General features: G+C 58.8%; 1 protein-coding gene across 6 annotated transcripts in view; it reads right to left on the bottom strand.

The window, feature by feature from the left end:
- The window catches only part of ADGRL1 (adhesion G protein-coupled receptor L1), a 43,689-nt gene extending 24,383 nt beyond the window's left edge, over positions 1–19,306 (bottom strand). For 2 of the 6 annotated variants that reach the window (XM_036302745.1, XM_036302744.1), the window contains exons 1-3: positions 19,101–19,301; positions 4,923–5,087; positions 1,205–1,418 (exon numbers count right to left, since the gene is read on the bottom strand). In XM_036302745.1, coding sequence (XP_036158638.1) covers positions 1,205–1,418; positions 4,923–4,992 — 284 coding nt within the window. In that variant the 5' untranslated portion in view covers positions 4,993–5,087; positions 19,101–19,301. Of the gene's footprint in view, positions 1–1,204; positions 1,419–4,922; positions 5,088–6,785; positions 6,963–19,100 lie in introns of those variants that run through there. The other 4 variants (XM_036302746.1, XM_036302747.1, XM_036302742.1 and 1 more) reach the window with 4 other exon arrangements.
- Between the last annotated feature and the right edge of the window lie 262 nt (positions 19,307–19,568).

Genomic DNA, 19,568 nt, shown 5'->3' with positions numbered 1-19,568 from the left:
CTGCCCAATGACATATTCTAGAACCCTCTGCCAGCATTCAAGGAGCTGCTGGCCCTAGCCCTCCTTCCCTTTTCCAGTTCTATGCCCTGGGCTCGGAGTGAATCCTGCATTCTCACAGGCATTCGGAAAAAATTCAGTGAGTGCCTGCTGCTGCGGACACAGCAGTGATACAGTTCCCTGTCCCTGTGGGGCTGACAGCCCAGTGAGGGAAGACAGAAACCACATAAAGAGGCAAAATATCTGATGGGACTGCAGATGGAAGTCCGGGTGGGAGAGAAACAAAGCAGAGAAGTGGGAGCTGTGGTTTCAGAGGGTGGTCGGGCAGCCCTGGAGGAGGATAGGTAGGTGGAAATCCCCTGAGTGAGCGGGAGGAGGGAGGAGGAGCCCAGCGGCGAACAGCCGATGAGGAGGCCCACAGGAGCCCTCGGGGAAGATGCCCGAGGTGTGAGGAGCAGGTGGGTGAGAGGGGGAGCGCGCAGGAGGTGAGGGCTGGAGAGGAAAGGGCAGAGTGAGCAGGGCCTTGCAGGCAGAGGGAAGGCTTGGGCTTTTGTGAGCCGGGAATGAGGTAGGATTATGAGCAGAACAGGGATGTTTCCAGATTCAGGTGCTCACAGACGCCCTCTGGCTGCTGTGGAGGGAGCAGGTAAGGGGCGGGGCATGGACCTGGAAACAGTGGTCAAATCAGTCTAATTTGAAAGAAGCACTGAGCAGCTGGAGGTGCACTGGCTATGGGTGTGAGAGGTTTCTGCAGCTTTGAACACTCAGTGCTCTGCCTGGCATACCCCCCTCTCACAGTTGCACACGGGCACTCACATTCTCTCTCTCACATGCACTTATCTGTATTCAGATGCCACCTCCTCAGGGAAGCCGGACCAGGCTCTGGGTTCTGCCTCAGCTCCCAGAACACCTTCACCCTGTCCTGCCATTGCTTTTACATTGCAAGCCCTCACCGCCTCCCTATAATCTTGGTGTGAGCTTCTGGAGGCATCAGGCTCATGAGTGTAGGGGAGACAAGCTGAGGGGGGGGGGGGGGGCTGTTCACATGGCACCCGGAAGGTGCTCGGTAAACGTGTGTGGAAATCATAAAGGAAGACGGAGGGTGAACAGGGTGCACTGTCCCGGGGTGCACGGAGGACAGGCACTGGATTCAGGGACTCCGGGAACTGCCGCCACCCTGCCTCTGAGAGCCCGGTGGGGCCCTCACCTCTGCGACATGATCTTGAAGGCATCCGGCAGGTAGCACTGCACGTTCTCCATCTGGAAAGGGTCAGCGTCGCAGATCTTGTCATCTGTGCGTCCGTAATTGGCGTTTTCCACCATGATGACATCACTGCCTGGGCACCGCAGCTCGATGGGGTAGCCTTCGCATGCCAGCTCCCGGCGCATCAGCCCGAATGGGAGTCCAGCCCGGCTCAGGCCTGTGGGAGGGGGCACATCATGCTCAGGGCACAGGGAAGGCAGTGAAGACCCGCAGAGGAGGTGCCATCTCCAGCTTAGCTGGACCTGGGACACAGGCACAGCTTTATTCATCTGTAAAATGGGCTTTGCAAGTCATTAACCTGCTCAAAAAGAATTTGGCCTTTGCCTCAGGACCTGGGAGGGCCCTCCAAGCCTTTTGAATGTTCAGCCTGATAAGAGTGTCTGTTCACCTGGGGGCCTTGGGCCATGCCAGATCGTCTGTGCTAACTGTTAGGGGTTGAATTGTGCCCCCTCCCCCAAATTCCTATGCTGAAGTCCTAACCCATAGGACCTCAGAATGTAACCAAATTTGGAGACAGGGTCTTTACAGAGATAACCAAGTTAAAAGGAGGCAATAAGATGGGCACTAATCTATATATATAAAAGCCTACTATGCCAAGTGTCCCCTAGGGCAGTGGTCGGCAGCCAAATATCAACAGTACAACGATTGAAATTTCTTTTGAAAGCCAATTTTTTTAAACTTAAACTATACAGGTAGGTACATTGTTATTAACTTAATTAGGGTCCTCCTAAGGCTTAGGAAGAGCCACACTCAAGAGGCCAAAGAGCCGCAAGTGGCTCACGCATGTGGCTCGTGAGCCGCAGTTTGCAGACCACTACGGGAGTTCCATTGCTTGCTATGACATGCGCTGACCACCAGGGGGCGGCACAGGAACGAAGGAAGGCCAGGCCTAGGGACCCTACCTGTGCATGAATTTCATCCAATAAAAATAGAAGGAATTTGGACACAGACACACCAGAGGGAGGTCCATGTGGGGACAGAGGGAGGAGATGGCCATCTACAAGCCAAGGACAGGGGCCTGGAACAAATCCTTCCCTTGCAGCCCTTAGAAGGAACTAACCCTGCCAACGCCTTAATTTTTGGACTTCCAGCCCCTAGTACTGTGAGGAAATAAATTTCTGTTGTGTAAGCGCCCATCTGTGGTACTTTGTTACAGCAGCACTAACAACCTAGTAACCTAACAATGTGGTTTGGGTGGGAGCTTTGGGTCATGAAGTATCAGTTGACCTCTGGAGGGACTGGAGATTAAGGTCAGCCAGGTGGGTGATCAGAGCCCCAGTAAAGATGGTGAATACCAAGGCTCGGGGGACTCCCCAGGCTGGCAATGCACAGGTGTGCTGCCGCCCAGCATTGCCAGGAGAGTTAACACTGCCCACGACTCCGAGAGGGAGAGGGGACAACTGCAAGCTCCGTGCATGAAGCTTGCCTGAGGGCTGCTGCCCCACGCCCCCCTTCTCCTGGGTGATTTTAATCTGCATCAATTCACCGTGATAAACTGTAACTGAAGTTTAACAGCATTTCTGAATTCTGAGTTCTTCTGGCAAACCATCAAACTTGAGGATGGTCTAAGGCAGCGGTCACCAACCTTTCGGACCTCACAGACCACCAGTGGTCCGCGGACCACTGGTTGGCGACCGCTGGTCTAAGGGACCCCTGATTGCAGTTAGTGTCCAAAGTGAGGGTGATCTTGGGTGCTGCCCTAAATTCACACCACCCCACACAAGGAGAAGAGGCATGGGGGCGGGGTAGAAACTCATATTCTGGAAGAAACCATAGAGTCTGACTTCGGCACCTCCCAGAAGACAGGCCAGGCGTGTCCCGAGCCCCAGGTCTTCTCGTGCTGCAGCCCAGGGATCAGCAGCACCAGAACCACAGGGCAGCTGGTCGTTCCGAATGCAAACTATGGCCACCTCCCCCCAGGCCTGCTGAATCAGGATCTCGGGGGAAAGCCAGGAGCCTTTGGAACTACGCATCCACCAGCAATTCTGATGCACGCTCCTTTGGACAGCCACCCCTAGAGCCTCCCCAGGCCTCAGTTTCCCAATCTGTAAAATGGGCACCATAGCCCAGGGCTGCGCGGTGAGGATTCTGTGCTAGGAATGTTTGTGAAGGAAGTGCTGAGCACGGTACTGTCAATGGTGAGGGCGCCACCAGAAGGGTCCTCCTCTTTATCACCTGGGAAACCCTCCCAGGTGTGTGAAAACGAAAGAGCACACCGTGAGCAGGCCCAGCATCGTCACATGTCAGTCCCCATCCTGTGCCGTGTGGGGACTGAGAGCTTGGGCTGATGGGTTTCAATCCCAGCACCACCACTCCCTGGCCGGTGGCTTCGTCCAGTCACTGACCACCTCTGTGCCTGTTCCCCTCCCTCGGGAGCTGACAGCTCCCACCTCACACAGCCAGGCTGAGGGAGGGGCGCAGTGGATGCAGCAGTGAGGCAACAGGGTGCTAATTACTGTTGCTACTAGGATGATTAAGGCAGCCCGTCTCTGCGGGACAGAGTGGGCTTGGCAGGGCCCACGCCTGCTGAGGCAGCCACCTTCCCAGACACGTCCCAGCCAGGTCTTGCTGGTGCCGGAGGGACGCGGGGATGCACAGAGTGGCCCAGAGGCTGCAGTGTGGGGGCCACTGTCATTTGCAGATGAAGAGAAGGCACCAGTGCACAATGGCAGCAGAGCTAAGCAGGCCTCCTTCCAAAGATCGGGTCCTTCCACTGTTGGCTGGGGACCCATGGAGAATGGCAGCCAGGCCCTGGGGTTTTCTGGGGGGAGTTGTCCCACTTGGGGGGAAGTTTTACATGTGTTCCTCTAGTACCATCTGCTTCCATGGCTAATTTTAGCCCTTCTTGGGTCTGGGAGGCAGGCCGGGGGTGGAGGGTTGGCTCAGATGGGTCCAGGGGGTGGAAGCAGCCCCTCCTGTACCAGCTGGGACCACGGGGCAGGACCCAGATGGGCAGAGAACATGGGCACTGGGCAAGCAGAGGCTACCAGCTGGCCAGAGCAATGCCAAGGCCCTGGGCATGGCTGAACGAAGCCCCTCCGTGTATGGCTCTCTAAAGGTGGGGCTATGTGATGGGGCACTGGGAGGCAGTGTCCCCTGCCAGTGCCCTCCAGACAGGGCTGGGAGGGGTGGGCAGGGGGTGTGCCCCAGGCAAGAGCAAGGCCAAGGGCAGCAGGCCCCTTCTCCCTGCCTCCCTCCTTGCTCTGCCCTTGCCCGCCATGGGGACCAGAGCTGAGTAACTGGTGAGGTGGACGGGCACGCTCGGGGCACTAATGGTGACATGCACAGGATCCCGTGGCCGGCACAGGGCCGAGCTGAGTCATTAGTTGTTTTTAAATACATGTCAATGGGCATGCTTTAATGAAGCCTCTTCCAGATGTAATCACAGGTACCACACACACGAGCCTCAGATCACCAGGAAGGCCGGTCCCGGTCCCAGGGTGCCACCGGCTGTCTCCCAGGCTCTGGGACCCCTGGGTGTTGGAGGTGAGGGGCCAGGGCCCCCTCGGTGTTGCTGCCGGTGTGTCACCACCAAGCCTCACTCTGGCCTGGTTCCTGAGGTGCGGGTGGGGTAGGGGCTGTACCAAGTCGTCCGGAGGTATTTCAGTGCTCCACCCGCTCTCCCGGCTGTGCGGCGGAGGCGCGGCCCAGCAGCACCTACCTTGGGTGGCCGAGGTGACCAGGACGGCGGTGATGCAGAGGCTCCACAGCACGGCGGCCAGGCGGGCCATGGCAGCGGCCGGGGACGTCTTCGGAGCTCTCAGTGGCTTGTGCAGGGGTCCCTGCCCTGCATCACCGGGCGGGCACCACAGCCTGGCCCACCAGCCTGGGGAGGACAGGGAGAGTGAGGGGGGGCCATCCCTCCGCAGGCCGTGGAGAAGGGGCTTGCAGGCCCGTGAGGGGCCCGTCCGCGTCCAGCACTTCCACCGACAGAAGCCGCATCCTCCGGCCAGAAGCTGCCGGGGCTCACACTGCTTTCACCCTGACCCCAGCAGACAGAACAGCCCCCTTGGTGACAGGTGTTGGGATGGCACCAGACAGGCCTCAGACCCTACTTCCTGGGGAAAGGGGCCCTCTGGAGGCCTCCTCCCCGTTCTGAAATCCCACCCTGCCCATCGGTCCCCCAGCCAAGCTTCCTCAGCCAGCAGAGCATCCAGGTTGGGGACCAGGCATCCCGGCTCCACGTGCAGCCTCCCCCTCAGGATCACGGGCAGGAATCCAGGCCCGCCCCCAGCCCCCTACTTCCTGTCTCTCTCACTCTGGTAGCTGCTGGGACCACAAATTGGGGGCCAGGGACAACTATTTCCAGGGGACTCGGGGGGCGGGGGGAGGGTTAGTTGGAGACAGACAGGTGGGGAGAGGGGAGTGCAGCCCCTTCAGGGCCCGGAGGGTCAGGAAGGGTTGAGGGTCGTGTGCCCGGCCCTATAGCGGCCCCCCCACAGCGTTCGGTTCTGACCCTTTATTTCCTCCTTGCAGTCACTCCTTCCCACTCCGGCTGCCTTGGTTTCCCGTGGATGCTCTTCAGGTTGCCTGCCCACATCCCCCTCGGCCCTTTGCTGTATCTACACCCAGTTTGCCACGTGTGGCCCGGGCCCAGCAGCGCCAGCCTGGCCAGGAACTTGCTGGAAACACGTTCTCTGGGGAGGGCCAGCACCCATGTTTTCACCAGCCCTGTGACGTAGGAACCCCCGCTCCGTCTCCCGCTGTCATCCCAGCCTGCCCCACGGTCTCAACACCATCAACCACCCAGTACTTCCCCAGGCTCTTACTTCCAGTCTGGGCTCTCTCAGCAGAGCCCAGCTCCTGTTTCCCCCAAACGAAAGCCTGCTGACTGACCCGGCTGGGTCTCGGACCCCTTCTCTGTGCCGCCACCCCTGCCTCCTGCGATTCCTCCACCTCACCAAGCCCTGCCCAGGGCCTCCCTTCCTCGGCGTCCACCTTCTGCCCGCCCGTTATCCACATGGCCACTCCCTCCCCTCCCTCACCTCCTGTGGGCCTTTGTTCACAAGTAATGATCTCCAAGCTCGCACGGAATGGCCCCTGCACAGGCAGGGATCCGTGTGTTGTTTCGCTCATCCCCACCCCCAGCTTCTAGCACAGGCCCGACACAGTGGCAAATATCTGTTTGAATCTCAGACCCAAACCTAAGAATCTGCCTCTCCCCTCCCCTTCATGAACTCCGTCAGCAATCCTGTGGGCTCTGCCTGCCAAGGGTCTCACCAATCCGCCCACTTCTGGCCCTCGAGGCCACCACCGGAAACAAGCCACTACCCTGACGCACCGGACCTTGTCCTGGCCTCCCCCTGCCCTCCACTCAGTGCTGAGGGATCATTTAATGACGCAGATCCCTCTGCTCTCCGCTGGGGTCTCCATTCCTCACCAGGGTCGAGGCTGGGGGTGATCTGGGCCACCAGGTTCTCCAACCTTCCGTTCCTACGGTGCTCCAGCCGCTTCTCCCCGCAACCCTCCCAGCCCTGGCTGGGCTGTTTCCTCTGCCTGAAACGCTGCCCAGGATCCCGCATACCTGCTGCAGCTTTTCCCCGGCAGGCCTCAGTCTCCTCTCCTGTGAAATGGGACAGCAACTTCCCAGGAACAGCCCTGAGTCCCGGTGCCCGTGCCTACAGCGGCTCTTTCTCTGCCCCCTCCCTGCCCCGTAGCAGGAAACCTCCCCTCTGCTGCCCAAAACTGTCTCCTCCCACAACCCTGACCAGACTTGGCCTGTGACACTTTCTGTTCATTTCACAATGTTACCCTGGGGAAAGGGCATTCCTAACCACCTCATTTCTCACCCCACCCCACCTCCCAGCCTCAGGAGGGGCACTGACCCAGGCTGATGGACACTCCCTCCCTGAAGCAGTTGAACTGGTGAGCGGCTGGTTAATGCTGGGGAGGCCGGACTGAGGACAGCTAACCCATGTGGGTCTGGATCCTGACGGCCATTTACATGCTGTGTGACCTTGACCTTGACCTTTCCCCTCCCTGACCCCAGTTCCCTAAGCAGTCTGAGTCTGCAGGGTTCTGGTAAGGACAACAGTCTGCGTAAACAAGGCCGGACTTTGTCTCCGGCCGCGGGTCAGAGTGATCAGGTGGACCAGCTGTCTGTGGAGATGAGAGATTGAAGACAAGGGACTGCCGATTAAGCGGGGGCGGGCCGGGGGCGGGGCTGGGTCCAGGGGCAGGGCCAGGGCGGAAGAGCAAATAAATGCTGACAGAATATTCATTTATTTATTTATTTTTATTCAGCTGGGACCCGTCTGAGGGTGCTGTCCACAGCATGGCATGAGTCAGGCCCAGGGAGCATCCCTGAGGGGGGTGGCTCCTCTCCCTCCTCTAGGCTGCACCCCAGGACTCTGGGGCCCCAGCGGGAGTCCTCAGGCCTCTTCCTTGTCCTTAACCCGCTCTCAGGGATCCCAACCAGCCTCACGGCTTTAGCCGTTTATACTGTGGCCACTGCCACATTCGAGCTCCAGCCCTGCCTCCCTCCTCACGGACTACACCTCCATGAGTCTCCACCACACCCTCAGCCTGACCAGACCAAAACAGAGCCCCCAAATCAATCAGTGCATGGTCCGTCCCACCGTCCTCTCCAGTCCTTCGGCCAAAACCTCCGTCAAAGTCCTTTGGCTCCTCTGTCTTTCATTCCCCACATGCAGTTCAGGAGCAAGTCCTGGGTCTGCGCCTCCAGAACATTGCAGGCCCATCCATCCTCGGCAGCCCCCTCCAGACCTGCACTCGCCGTCTGCCCCGATGGCCCTGACCTCTGTCCTCCTGCACCCCAGCCTCTCTTACTCCCACACTCCAGGCTCCCCCAGCAGACAGAGGGGACTTTAAAAAAAATTATGGAGATATATATATATGTATATATACACACACATACATACACACACACACACACATAACATAAAATCACTCTTTTAACCACACAATTCAGTGACATTAATTATATTCTCAATGCTGTGCCACCAACATCATTATCTATTTCCAAAACTTTTTCATCACCCCGAACAGAAACTCTGTGCCTCTTATGCAAAATCTTCGTCTCCCCCTCCCCGCAGCCCAACAACCACTAGCCCGCCCTCCGTCTCTATGTACTGCCGGTTCTGGCCTTTTCATAGCGATAGGACCACACAGCCCTGTGCTGACTTCTCTCACTCAGCGCTGTGTTTTCGAGTTCACCCAAGTCGCAGCGTGTCAGCTTCCTCTTTATGTCGGAGTAATATCCGCTGGATGGACCACCTTCTGTTTATCCATCATCCAAAGACGGACACTGGGCTGTCTCCACAGAGGGGTCTTGTCAAAGGCAATCTGGACAGATCGCTCCCCAGCTTAAACCCCTGCACCAGCTCCGGTTCCACGGCCCAGAGGCCACACGTGCTCTGACTCCTGCCCCCTCCCCGCATGCTCCCGCCACCGGTTCCCACCACAAGGCCTTGCCTGTGTCTCCAGCTCCACACCCCTCAGGTCTCAGCTCAGATGTGCACCCCTCAGAGGCGCAGACGGGCCTCCAGCGCCCTGTATCACAGCACCCCGAGTCTGTGCCTGCCCACCTGGTCCCCGGCATCCTGTAACCTCCTAGGTCCTGTTTCCCTCTTGGTAAAACGGGGACACCTCACAGGATAGCCAAGCGATAAGGTGATTTCATTCATGTGAAACGCTTAGGGCCGCACCTGGCACATGGTGAGTGCCGTGTCCCTGCAGCACGTCTCTCCCAGGTGACTTTACCTGTGTAGCCGTGGATTGCGTTTGTACCCCCAGGAGAATGGAAGTTCCTGAGACCGTCTCCTGGCGCCTAGACATGCAGTAGGTCCTCAAACAAATATTTACCAAATCAACTAAGATGAGTGACAAAGGATGGTAGTGGGGGCAGCTGGAGACGGGGCATGTGCCCTGCAACCTGGGCCAAGTCTGGCCCACACTGGCGAGGCACCAATGCTTCAGGGGGACAAAGTGTTCCCCAAGGGCTGCCCTGCTGCTCCTGAGGGCTCCTCCCTGGAAGCCCAGGAAGCCCCATGCACACCCAGAACCGGCCCCAGCTCAGGAGCTCGGCACTGCGGCTCCCGTTCCCTCCCTTCCTGGCCTGACTTTGTGCCCACCTTTCACCTGACACCTTGTGCCCACCTAGGTGGGAGGCCAGGCGTGGGTATGTGGGAGCCACCTTGGAGACCCAGGCCTGACCATCCCTGGGACCTTCAGAGGGGGTTATTTTGGATTGAATTTTATCCTCCCCCCCCCCCCAAAGAAAGATATGCTCGAGTCCTATCCCCCAGGACTCAGGATGGGACCTTATTTAAAAGAAGTAATCAAGCCTAGCTGGTGTGGCTCAGTGGTTAAATATCGACCTGTGAACCAGGAGGTCCTGGTTCGGATTCCCAGTCAGGGCACAGGCCTGAGTTGCCGGCTCCATCCCCATTAGGGGGTAGGCAGGAGGCAGCCGATCAATGATTCTCTCTCATCATTGATGTTTCTCTTTCTCCTTCTCCCTTCCTCTCTGAAATCAATTTTTTTTAAAGTAATCAAGTTACAATGAGGTCCTTAAGGTTGGCCCTAACCAGTAGGGCTGGTGAGGAAACAGACATGTCCCTGGGGAGTAGCCCACGTGAAGATGGAGGCAGAGTCGGGGTGATGGTTCTACAAGCTAAGGGACACCAAGGACTGCGGCAGCCACCAGAAGCTGGGGAGAGGCCCGGGATCGATTCCAGCCTCAGAGCCCAGAAGGAACCATCTCTGACAACACCCTGATCTTGGACTCCCAGCCTCCAGAACTGTCAGACCACACATTTCTGCCATTAAAGCCGCCTAGTCTAGGGTACTCTGTCCTATCGGCCTAGGAAAGTCACACAGGGGTCAGGACACATGGAGGCGGGAGGCAGACAGGGGCAGGACCCTGGACTGTGCAACTTCGGGGAACCTTTCATAAACTGCAGGGCGGTGGGGCTGCTGGGATCTCCAGTGCTTGAGCCACCCGAGATGCCAGGCATAGCAGCCGGCACTGTGCCGTGCGAGCACCGCGCCCACGTACCTCACCTAATCGTCCTAAGGACTGAGTAAAGGGGGGTAACCCACATTTTACAGATGAGGAAGGTGAGGTCCCAGGGAGACCCAACTGCTAAGGGGGCTTTGAACAAGTCAGGCTGGCCCTGCTGGCTGGGCGCTGAGAACTGGGGAGACCCTGGGGGCCAGGAGTCCCCCTCCAGGCTCCCACTGCATTTGTGTGACTGAGAGTCCTCAGAGCTGGACAGTCCTGGAGGTTCCACTCTCTTCAGGGCCAGGTGAGCCTGGATCTGCATCTGTCGCCAACCTGAACCTCAGTGACTGAGTGGCCCCAGCTGAACCCAAGCGAAATGGGGCTCACTGCCCTCATGCTGAGGGAGGGAATGGGCCTCAGGCGTGTCCGGCTACCAGGTCAGGCAGGTGGCCCACCTGCCTCTCACCTGCCTCAGTGCTGGTGCCTGAGCACCTGATCCCATCGGTCTCAAATCAAAGAGTGGGGGTACAGCGGGCTACCCAGTGGTGGGTGTTGCAGCCCAGGCTCTGTCCTCGGGTGCCCTGGGATGGGGTAGTCAGGTGACAGGAGAATGGGACGCTGGAGCAGAGGGGGCGCCTCCAGCTTGCCCTGGAGTGCAGGTGCCATAGCAACCCTCTGTGCTCAAGTGGGTGGGAGTCTGAGTGCCTGAGGGGGGATATGACAATGGGGTGTTCAGCCCTTAGTGCCCTGCTCCACACAGCATCCCCTGTTCCATCCTTGGCAGATTAAGCCCTCCCCAAACTCAGCCGCCTGAGAGCCCAGCTCACAGGCCCTCCTCCTCCAGGAAGTCTTCAGGCATGATAGAGTGGGGAAGGGGCAGGCCCTGGGTCTGAATCTGCTGTGCTGCCTTGGGCAGGGCTCGTGGCCTCTCTGAGACCATTTCCCCATCCCTATTCCAGGCTAACAGATCTACCTCGCACAGACAGAACCACTGCCCTGAGAGTGCCCAGAACATGCCCTCCTTCCAGAAGGGAACTGTGGGCTCAGGGAAGGCAGGATCCCTGCTGAACATTCATCTTCCCATCCTCCCACATTTCAGCAGCAGGCAGCTGATCCTCCCAGGCGCTCAGTAACTGTACAGTCATCCCGGAACCCTCTTCTCTTACCCCTGCATCCAACCCCAGCAGCTCCTGTGGCCTCCCCTTCAGCGTCTGTTCACTTCTCCTCACCCCTTCGCCACCTCCCTGGTCCAGTCCCATCATTTCTCCCCCTGCACCAGCCTGGTGGCCCTCTCCCAGGTCAGGGAGGCCCTGCTGGCCCCAGCACTCCTACGTCCCGTTCTGGCTTTTATTTATTTATTTATTTATTTATTTATTATTATTTTTATTGATTTTAGGGAGGAAGGAAGAGGGGAAGAGAGAAACATCAATTATGAGAGAGGCCGAAACCGGTTTGGCTCAGTGGATAGAGCGTCGGCCTGCGGACTGAGAGGTCCCGGGTTCGATTCCGGTCAAGGGCATGTACCTGGGTTGCGGGCATATCCCCAGTGGGAGATGTGCAGGAGGCAGCTGATCGATGTTTCTCTCTCATCGATGTTTCTAACTCTCTATCTCTCTCTCTTCCTCTCTGTAAAAAATCAATAAAAAATATATTAAAAAAAAAAAAATTATGAGAGAGAATCATTGATTGGCTGCCTCCTGCACGCCCCCTACTGGGGATCGAGCCCGCAACCTGGGCATGTGCCCTTGACCGGAATCGAATCTGGGACCCTTTAGTCCGCAGGCTGATACTCTATCTACTGAGCCAAACCAGCCAGGGCCCGTTCTGGCTCTTTAAAATCCCACCGCACTCCAGCCATGCATCTTATTTATGTGCAAACACCACTGGGTGGGGTCTGCCTGTCTTGTAAGTTTTAAAAGATAACTTTGGCTGCTGAGTGGCACTGCGCTGCAAAGGAATGGGACTGTTCAAAGTATCCCCTTTCCCCAGGGGCTCCCCCTCTATTTGCCACTCCCACTCTATTCAATCTCCACCCTATTGCAAAATGAAAGCCCAAGCACGTCCCTTCCTGCCTGCAATCCTCCATGGCTCCCCATTGCCTCGCAGTCCTAATGTAGAGTCTCAGGCCCTCATCTCCTGCCACTTTGTCATCACCTACTCCACTCTGTCCTCCCAAGGTGCCTGTTCTCAGCCCCCCACCCCCACCCCCATCTCTCTCTCTCTCTCTCTCTCTCTCTCTCTCTCTCTCTCTCTCTCTCTCACACACACACACACACACACACACACACACACACACACACACACAGTGCTGGGCCTCCCACTCTCTTTCCTCCCCAGGCTCTGCCTACAGGGTCTGCATAGGTCTCTCCCTATATCCCCATTTGCAGTCCACTGGGCCTCCACCTTTTGCTCCAGGGAAACTACCATCATGGTTGCTTGGTGCTCTGTTGCATGCCTAGCCCTGGGCCAGGAGGGTGTACTTGTTTAATGAACCAAGACAAAACAAACCCAGAGAACAGGTCATCCATTCAGGGACTAGTTACCCAGAGTCACAATTGCTTTGGGGGAAAATAAGCCTGAAGGGGAGACATGGAGGTGGAGGTTATAGACAGGAAATGCCTCTCTGAGGTGGTGACATTTTGGCAGAGGTCTCAGGGAGGTGAGCCATCCCACCAAGTGGCAGCGATGGTATGTGCAAAGGCCCTGAGGCAGGATGTGGAATGTAGCTTCGCCTGGTGAGAGGGGAAGAGGGGAAAGAAAGCGGGGTGGGAGGTTACAGGGCAGACCATGCAGGGCCTTGACTTGTTTTTTTGTGTTGTTTTTTTTCTGAGTGAGATGGGAGCCAGGGAGGTTTTGAGTAGAGAGAGATGGCATCTGACTCAGGTGTTCACAGACTCCTGACGGTGAGGGGTGATTAGACTGGGGGGAGGAGGGGGGGCTGGTGGGAGGCCTGAGAGTGGTGGGTGCTCCCCACTCCCACCCTCTTCTTTCCAGTCTACCCACTGTCAAAACCAGAAACCTGCAGTTTCTCCCATCCCCCATTTGTCTGCCCTCCGGCCAAGCATCCACCAACTCATGTCAACTCAGATTTCAAAACCTCATACCAGCCCATCTCTAATGTCTCCAGGCCCTCACTGCAGCCCTTGCCTTGACGGCTGCCTCCTCTTCCTGCTGGCCTCCTGGCCTCCCTTCCTGCCCTCTGCAGTGCTCCACACAGCAGCCAAAGGTAGCTTATGCTGGGCATTCAGACCCTGTCCCGTGGGCCTTAACCCTTCCACAGGTCTCATCCCCAGGAACAAACAGAAGCATAACCTCACACACTCGGTCCTTTGGCCCCTTACACCAGTGACCAGCCTCCAGCCTCCTCTTTGCATGCCCAGCCTTGAAACATCTTTCCTTTTCCCTTTTGAGCAGTGGTTCTCAACCTTCCTAATGCCGCGACCCTTTAATTCAGTTCCTCATGTTGTGGTGACCCCCAATTTCATTGTTACAAATGGAACATAATTAAAGCATAGTGATTAATCACAAAAACAATATGTAATTATACATGTGTTTTCCGATGGTCTTAGGCGACCCCTGTGAAACGGTTGTTCGACCCCCAAAGGGGTCGCGACCCAAAGGTTGAGAACTGCTGCCTTTGCGACACCCCCCTTCTTTCTGACCTCAAGGTGGGCCCCTCCCTCCCACTCTCCTTCCCTCCACTTTATCCTTCCTGCAGGCTGGCCAGGCGAGGCTCCTCTGTGGGCCCCACCACGAAGGGTGGGACCAGGGTGCCAGCAGCCCGTGTGTGTGTGTGTGTGTGTGTGTGTGTGTGTGTGTGTGTCCTGGTGAGGGAACCCGTGTGACAGTGGGGACTGAGCACAGGAGAGGAGGGAGGGGGGAGGGCAGGGAGACTGCACTCACCCCAAATGAGGCTGCCCCTCTGCTGCTGAGGGTGCACCCCCGGGAGCCCCAACCTCCATTACCAAGAGCAGTTTGGGGGTGATCTATGGCAGGAGTTGACCACCTAGGGCTCGGTTTCAACCTGTTTTGAACAGCCAGAGAATTAAGAATGGTTCTGCCACTTTTAAAGGGTTGAGAAGAGGCAGAAGGAGAACAGGCAAGAGTTGGTAAGTGTCCCACAAAAGCCTCCAATACTTACATTCGGCTCTTCACAGAGAAAGTCTGCGAATCCCTGATCTAGAGCAGTGCCTCTCAACCCGGTGGGGGGAGAGGTGATGGGGAAAGGGGGACCAATTTTGCTCCCACCCTCAGCCACTTGGCAATGTCTGGAGACGTCTTTAGGGTGTTAGGTGTGGGCATGTGTGTGGGAGGAGGGGGGTGCTACTGGTATTTAATGGGAGGAGGCCAGGGATACTGTTAAACGTCCTATGATGCACAGGACAGCCCCCAACAAAGAATGATGTGACCCCAATGTCAGGACTGCCATGGCTGAGAGACTGCCTTGGGCCCCTCACCTGCCTGGACCACCTCCCCATCAGCAGACAGGAGCCCTGGGTATCTTAGCCTCTGAGGAAGGGGCCTTGGTATTTTTAGCTTTGGGGGGCTGGGGGCAGGGTTATTTTTAGCCTCAATATCTATTTATTAAAATTTTTATTTTCCCCAAATTTTGGAGTTGGGGGATGGGAAGGGGCCTCTACTTGGCTAGGTCCCCAGGGCCAGAGCAGACCCAAAAAACAGGTCCCATTTCATGAGAGGCTGGCTCAGTACCGCCCCCCCCCCGGAGGTGGGGGAGGGGCTGCTCAGGCTTTGACCTTGGGGCTCCTACACCTGGCAAGGGCAGGCCCCCCCCCCCAAAAAAAATCCTCCTCTGGGCTCTAAACTCCATAGCACACACAGTCCCACAGGGAAGCACCTGCCCACTCACACACCCTCGCCTGCATGTACCATGGAGCCACCTCGGAGACAGTCTGCTCAGGTGTGCCAGGGGGCAGGTGCAGAGCTGGTCTAGCCTGGCCTATGACAGGCAGCCTTCAATTCCCCTGAGGGGTCCAGGGCCATGGGAAACCCTCGCTATGCACAAGTAAGGGAGTTGCCCAGAGGTCTCTGGTCCATTATGAGGCCACCTCCCATTCACTCAGGTGAGATTTCTTGAACACCTACTGTGGGCCAGGTAGTCTAGGCACCTGGGACCCAGAAACAAAAACCAAGTAACAAACTCCCTGAGCATTGGGATCCTGGTCAGGGAGACAAACAATAAACAAAGAGGTGGGACAAATCAGGAAATTACAGAGTGTGGGAAAAGCCATCTGTGCTATTGAAAGTCAAGGGAGTGAGTGAAAGGCTGCAATTTTAAACAGGCTGCATGGGGTAAAACTTACTGGGGAGGTGACCGCTGAAGCAGGTGAGGGAGCAAAAGCCTTGCAGATATCTGGGTGAGGGCCCAGATGGAAGGACAGCCAGTGCAAAGGTCCTGGGGTAGAATCATACTTTGCACGTTGGAGGAGCAGCAAGGAGAGAGGGGGCAAAGGGGAAGATTTTGGGGAGTTGGACCCCAGGACGCCCAGGCCTGCGATTGCTGTAGTGCTCGAATGCAGGGGCTGCTGCCCGAGTCTGGGGCTTTTCCTCCCCAGGTGGGACCCTGGTTGCTCTGAAGGGGGAGACACAAGCCTTCTCCCCAACTCCTATGATATGAGCCACTGACTGAAATCCTTTATGTGTCACTGGACTGTGAGCTCCATGGGGCAGGACCAGGCCACTGTCCCCATGGCATTCCCAGCAGGGCACCTGGTGGAGAGGCACTTGGCAAACGGTCACAGATTGCCTAAAGAGGCGGCCTGGCCTAATTCCCAGGAGCCCAGGATACACACACCTGGGTACCTACCTGCAGGTGCACATAGGATACACATAGCTGCTCACACGTGGAGCCACACACACAAACACAGGGCCAGCCCCTCTGCAAAGCTCCCCAACACCAGCACACAGGAGACCCCTATGAACACAGACCAGCTTGATGACACGTGGCCACGCTGGTTCAGCCAGGTCACCACCCGATCACTCACAGAACAGGTACACAGGTGCAGACAGACGGACGGCGGACAGGACTAGATTTCTCCCTCCCTGGGACCCCACTTTTCTCTTTCATTAGGGTGGCCAACACCCCGCCCAGGAGGGATGCTGGCTCAAGCACGCACCTCCAGGGTCACTGCGGTCAGGTCTGGTTCCAGACCCAGGGAACCCCCATCTCGGGAGCCACTCCTTCCACCTCCCCACGGAGGGGCCTGGAGGAGGGAAGTGTCTGGCGTCTGGAAATCGGATCCTCGAGAGGAGCCCACACAGAAACCAGAGCCTTCCGTGTCCTTGGCCACCCGTCTGACTGGAGAGGTAGGAGGGGGGCAGAGACCCCGATGGAGCTCCCAATGGCCAGCAAATCGGGGGGAGGACAGGGATCCCACTCCTATTCCCCATTAAGGGCACTCACTCGAGGGCATAGCAATGCAACTTCCTGGGATCCGAAACCCAACTCCAGATGCCCACGCTGGGGCTGAAGCGCCACACCATCTCCCATCAGCCGGGGGCGCGCAGGGAGGGCAGACACGTAAGACGCAGGTGACACACAGCCCTGCACACAGGTCTTCTGTCCTGAAGCCCAGGCCTTCATGCAACCAGTCTCAGGAGCAGCCCAGGCGCCTGCCAGCCCCTCCCCAACATACTCACGGGGTCCTCCTTGGATTCTCCCTAGGAGAAGGGGCTCCCCAGGGCAGGCTGGGAATAGAACTGGGCTTTGAGTCTCCTGCTTTCCACCTCCTCCCTACAGGGCCCACAGCCCAGATGCGCTGGTCCCCAGCTCCCCACCCTCCCCCCATCCTGGGCACCATATCCACACCCAAGGGCAGACATCAGTGCACCATCAGTGATCAAGCCCTAAGCCAACTCCCCACTCCACGAGTGGGGTTTGGGACCAGCGCCCAGTGGAGGGAGGGCAGGCCTGGCAGGGCACTGGAGAGCAGGAGTGACAAGCATGGGGTGCGCTGAGACCCTGCAGGAGGTCACTGAGATGGAGGAAGAGGAAGGTGTGGATGCCAGCAAGGGGGCTGGCACTGCCATGTGCACAGGCATGCGTGTGGGTCAGTGCATGGGTGAGATTATCGCCAGCCAGGGATCGAATTAGTTCCCTTTTCCTCTTTCCAGATGATTTTTCATCTCTGTAATTAATGGGCAAGTCAGTTCTGAACAGCATGGCAGGCAAATTGCTAGTTAGGAAAATCACGGATAATTTTCTCGATATGATAATGAAGGTTGTATTCCTTCTCTTATTCTCCCCCTTTTCATCCCACTTTTAAGTAATAAATTCAACATTAGTAGGAAGGGAGTAGGGAGGAAGGAGCAGTCAACTGGCCGCACAGCTGGGGCCTGACCCGGGCCCACCCGGAGGGAGCCCTGAGCCCCTGGCCCTGGGCCGGCAGGGTGACAGCCGGTCCCTCTGTGGGGCGCCCTGACACCCAGTGATCAATGCGGGGTGCCAGCCTGGGAGACCCGCGAAGGGCAGGGTGACAGCCCGGGTGACAGCCCGGGTGAGGAGGTTGGGTCCTGGTCAGGCTACAGGCTCCGCCAGCCCCTGAGGAGCGAGGAGGGGAGACCAGAAGCCTCTCCCAGCAGCATCTGAGGTCAGCGGGCCCCGAGCAGACATCCCCGCAGGTGCCCCGCACACCTGAGCCCACATCGTCCAACCCCCTCTGGACGGTGACTCCTTAGCAGCCGAGGAAGCAGAGCAAGCCAGGAGGTAGAGAGAGCGGGAGAGAGATGGAGGGAGAGGGGAGAGGGAGGGAGGCGGGCAGAGGCGACCAGCCATCTTGGCAGCCATTTTGCGCCCCTCCCCCGCTCCCCTCGCACCACATGTTTGGATGTGGGCAGACGAGCCCGGGCTCAGGGTCCTGCAGACCCGGGAAGAAAGGGGGCCCTGCCTCAGGCGGCGGCCAGGACTTGGGGGCAAGAGGCGGCCAGTGCGGTGCAGCGAGGCCTGGGCAGGATGCGCCCGGGTGCTGACCGAGCCTGGAGAGCGGGACCGGGATGCTGGCGGGGCCACGTACAGGCGGGTGCTGCCTTTAGGCGGGGGCCGGGGGGGGGGGGCGCGCTGGGAGGCATTTGCTGGCCCCACCTGGGGCACACACCGCGCTCCCCACCCCCTTCCGGCCCAGACTCCAGTCCCAGGACTCTCAGGTGGGAGGATGGCGATGGAAACCCCAACACCTGGTGTCGGGAGTGGGCTCGTCCTCGAAGCCCGAATCCTAGTGGGTCCATCCTGACAGCTTCCCACGCTCAACGGAGCACCACGGAGAGACGACGCTGCCGGCTGCACCGCTCCTCCCGACAGCGGCGCCCAGACAGACCCCTCCCTACACCCCGCGCCTCCGCTTCCCCGAGAAAAACAACCCCCGGCCCGAAATCCTGCGGTGCTAGCCCTCCGCCAGGCTCCTCCGGGGCCCGGGCCCGCGCGCGGCGCGCACACGCACCCTCCGGCTCCCACCCAGACACCTACACAAACAGGGCGCCAGGCACCCGCGCGCACACGCACCGGGGACACGCAGGCACCGCCGCGCCGCTTCCCCACAAAGGCTGGTGCGCGCGCGGGCACACGCAGCCACGCGCGGGCACACTTGCCGTCCCCTCCCCCCGCAGGGTCCCCGCGGCCGGCCATCTGCACCCCGGAGCGCCCGGCGCTCCGTGGGGGCCGCTCCCCCCGGGCCCATCGCCGGTGGGGGTGAGGTGCGGGCCGCTCCGGATTCCCTCCGGCGCCGGTGTGGTGACCAGCGGCTCCAGAATCCCCTCCCCCTTCGCGGCCCAGACAGACCCAGGTTCCCATCCTCTCCCTCCTGGCCCGCACACCTGGCCCAGGTGCGGCGTCCCTCTTGCCCGGGGCCCGCAAACACTCACCTGTCCAGCGCCGCTCTGAGCTGGGCCCTGCGCGTCTCTCCTGCGGCTCCGCGAACCCGGACCCCCCGCCCGGCACATCTCCCGGAATCGGGGCGGGGGGGAAACGGATGAGGGGTGGCTGGGCGAGGGCGGCCTCCGTGTCCCCTCCTTCCTCTGGCCCAGCACCGCCGCCACCAACCAAATAAAAAAAATTAAAAAATGAGGATCACAGAGCTCCAAAGGCGGGCCCCGCGCGGCGGTGGCGGCTCGAGGTAGGGGGCGAACGGGTCCGCGCCCCTCCAGCGGAGGGAGGCGGCGGGGCGGGGGCGGCGTCAGAGCTCCAGGGGCTGGGGCGAGGCGGAGCCCCCCGAGGCGGTGCCGGCCGCGGCCTGCATCTCCCCCGCAGCTTCGCGGCTCCGACGGAGGTGGCACGTGTGCGCCCAGGAGACTTCCCAGCCCCCCCGGACGGGGGCGGCGGCGGCCGCCGCG

This window comes from Myotis myotis, unplaced genomic scaffold, assembly GCF_014108235.1.
Source record: "Myotis myotis isolate mMyoMyo1 unplaced genomic scaffold, mMyoMyo1.p scaffold_m19_p_33, whole genome shotgun sequence".
NCBI classification, from domain to species: Eukaryota; Metazoa; Chordata; class Mammalia; order Chiroptera; family Vespertilionidae; genus Myotis; species Myotis myotis.
The sequence above is the reverse complement of the archived record's forward strand: the minus strand, read 5'-3'. Positions and strand labels throughout refer to the sequence as shown.